The sequence below is a fragment of the Cyprinodon variegatus genome, unplaced genomic scaffold (assembly GCF_000732505.1).
Source record: "Cyprinodon variegatus isolate N-32 unplaced genomic scaffold, C_variegatus-1.0 Scaffold107, whole genome shotgun sequence".
Lineage (NCBI taxonomy): Eukaryota > Metazoa > Chordata > Actinopteri > Cyprinodontiformes > Cyprinodontidae > Cyprinodon > Cyprinodon variegatus.
In genome coordinates, this window is record NW_015150560.1 from 1,222,516 (window position 1) to 1,225,708 (window position 3,193).

A 3,193-nucleotide genomic window follows, 5' to 3' on the forward strand; every position below is an offset into this window, starting at 1 on the left:
CCTGAAAACTGAAAAAGCATGCAAAATAACCAGCTGTAGAAATATTGGTTAACCATTTGCCTGCATATTTTCAATTAATAAGTTACATTTTTTTAGAAATGCATTTCCTTTAAGTTTCTTTTTTATAAATCGCCTTGTTTTCTTTGTTATATGGGAACAAATTCATCTCCATAGTTTTCATAAACCAGCAGTCTGCAGGTCGAACGTGATTTCATGAAGATGGCTCACCTAAGTATGGACGACCAACTCTGCCATATTTAAAAATAAACACAGAAATAAATAAATGCTCAATAAATAAATAAGCATACAATTAATTGCCCCAAAAAATACAATAAACAAATAAATGTATGTAGAAAATAAATTATACAGTGAGACATAAATGTATGAATCTCTTTTAATTAACTTCTTTATTTATTTATTTGCCTTTGTAATAATTACCTTAATTATTTATTGTCCATTATAATATTGAATTTTATTTATTTATTACTTTTTTTTTATTGAGCATTTATTTATTTCTGTATTTATTTTTTTAAATATGGCAGAGTTGGTCCTCCATACATAAAGGCTTGTGGTGAATGCTGGACGTCTGCGTCTTGGTCGGTCCGTCCCTCCATGAGGATCAGAGCTCTGGAAGATGCTCAAAGCTTTTTAAAAGCTAATTATCTTGTTCTAGAGCTCCACTGGTTCTAATAGGTTTTATTTTTGGGGAATGATGGTAAAAAAAAAAGGCTTGATATAAAATTACATTCTAGTTTATCGTCTTTTTCATGTGTGAGAAAATTAAAGCCATGTATTTATTTATTGTTTTGCAGCAACATCTCTGCTGATGACATGCTTTACACTGAAACCGACCTGGAGGACAGCATGGACAAGATCGAGACCATAAACTTCCATGAGGTTAAGGAGGTGGCTGGGATCAAGTTCTGGTGCTACCATGCTGGGCATGTGCTGGGGGCGGCCATGTTCATGATCGAAATAGCTGGAGTTAAGGTAAAAAATGTAAAATAAAAATCATTCTGCCTGGAAATGCTGTCATAAAGGAATGAGTTAATTTTTGATTTGTGTTTTGGAAGCTGCTGTACACGGGCGACTTCTCCAGACAGGAGGACAGACATCTGATGGCGGCTGAGATCCCGAGTGTCAAACCTGACATCTTAATCATAGTAGGACTAATGAACAGCATCTCTTTCATTATGATAAATAATCCATTTATTAAACATTTTGATGGAGGAGAGAATTTTGTTTTGATATTGGAAAAAAAAAAACATATTTCAGTTAATGACATTCGGAGAGAACACGTTTCAGAAATGTAACTTTAAAAAACTTAAAGGAAAGATTCCCCCCCAAAATTAAAAACAAACTTTTTTAATAGAAAAAGTTTCCTGGATGAGAAGCGAAACGTCTTCAAACTTGGTCATACTCATTTTTTAAATGAGTATGACCTGGATGATGAGAATCTTCACCTGCAACTTCAAGGAAAAAGCTTTTGGAGTAATTAATAATATGTGTAAAAGGTCAAACACAACTTTTACAGTTAGCTTTTTATAGGATTTCATTTTCCAGATTAAATTGTTTTAAAAATATTTTTTCAGATTTTAATTATATTCTATTAAAATCCACTTTTGCAGATTTCTTGCTCTATTTCCAGGTGATCAGTGCACGGACCAATAGAAATCCTGTTGCTATTGCCCACTTAGAGCAGATTGATTTCTATTGGTCAGCAAACGGACCAATAGAAATGCTTTTTTAACCTGAAGGGTAAAATCTGTACAAGAGGATTTAAAAATAATACAGTTTGTAAAATTCAGTTTACCCCGCTTGATTGAATAGAAAATATAAAATCATAAAAAAATATATTTAAAATAAAAAGAAAACAGAACCTAATAAACAGCAGAAAAAATATTGGCGAAAATTTTAGTTAAACTTCAGCGTCGCAAAATGTTTATTGTTTTTTATTGTACATTTTTTTTAAAAGCTTAATTTTTTTCTTCAAAGGTGTTTTTTTTTTTCAAATGTCCTTTTTTGAAACTGTTCTTTACCTTTAATAATATTGGCACAAATTTCTCTCCATATTCTGAAGCGTTTAAATAAGCCCCGTTGGAGGGTTTCACAAAGTTTTTCAGTTAGATCCAGGTTAGTTTAGACAGATAATTTTTCTGCTTAAATAGATAAAATCATTTGAAACTTAATATTTTAATTACTCCATACATTTTTTTTATTCATTTAGTTTGATGCGTTGAAGTTTTAACCAAAAGCTAAACCGGCGCTGAGGCGTTTCTCCCGTTGCAGGAATCGACCTACGGCACTCACATCCATGAGAAGAGGGAGGAGCGCGAGGCTCGCTTCTGTAACACGGTCCATGACGTTGTGAACAGAGAGGGCCGCTGTCTGATCCCCGTGTTCGCTTTGGGCCGGGCCCAGGAGCTGCTGCTCATCTTGGGTCGGTTAGAAAGCCCTTCTGGCTCCATCGGGGCTTTTATCCCTGATCTTCATCCGTTTGTGGGATTTAGAAGATCATACCAATTATATTTAGCAGATCTTCCTCAATCACAGTTTTTGTTTTATATCCTAGATGAATACTGGCAGAATCATCCAGAACTCCATGACATCCCCATCTACTACGCCTCCTCTCTGGCCAAGAAGTGCATGGCGGTGTATCAGACCTACGTCAACGCCATGAACGACAAAATCCGCAAAGCCATCAACATCAACAACCCGTTTGTGTTCAAGCACATCAGCAACCTAAAGGTAGCCTCCTGAGGACGCCTTCCCTGCTCCGCCTCCGGTTCTGATCCGATCTCTGTTCGTCTCTAACCAGAGTATGGACCACTTTGATGACATCGGCCCCAGTGTGGTGATGGCGTCTCCGGGTATGATGCAGAGCGGCCTCTCCAGGGAGCTCTTTGAGAGTTGGTGCACGGACAAGAGGAACGGAGTCATCATCGCTGGGTACTGTGTGGAGGGCACCCTGGCTAAGGTAACGGGAGAAATCTGAATGGTGCGGAGTGCCTCTTTATCTACAGACACTTCACTCATTCCGTTTTCCACAGTAGCTCAGATTGAATGGCGAACTTCCAAATGTTACTTTGACTAGGCCGCTTTAACCTCCAGCTCTGTTTGTTTGGCTTGTTTTCCTGCTGGATGGTGAACCTCTGCCGCCTCTGGAGGGTTTTTGTTTTTCTCCGGGTTGTTT

General features: G+C 37.3%; 1 protein-coding gene across 1 annotated transcript in view; it reads left to right on the top strand.

Moving 5' to 3' along the window:
- cpsf3 (cleavage and polyadenylation specific factor 3) overlaps nucleotides 1-3,193 on the top strand; it is an 18,062-nt gene that overhangs the window by 5,191 nt on the left and 9,678 nt on the right. The window contains exons 5-9 of the mRNA XM_015374642.1: nucleotides 813-990; nucleotides 1,074-1,163; nucleotides 2,290-2,440; nucleotides 2,573-2,748; nucleotides 2,819-2,977. Of these exons, the coding sequence (XP_015230128.1) occupies nucleotides 813-990; nucleotides 1,074-1,163; nucleotides 2,290-2,440; nucleotides 2,573-2,748; nucleotides 2,819-2,977 (754 nt within the window). The remainder of the gene's footprint in view (nucleotides 1-812; nucleotides 991-1,073; nucleotides 1,164-2,289; nucleotides 2,441-2,572; nucleotides 2,749-2,818; nucleotides 2,978-3,193) is intronic.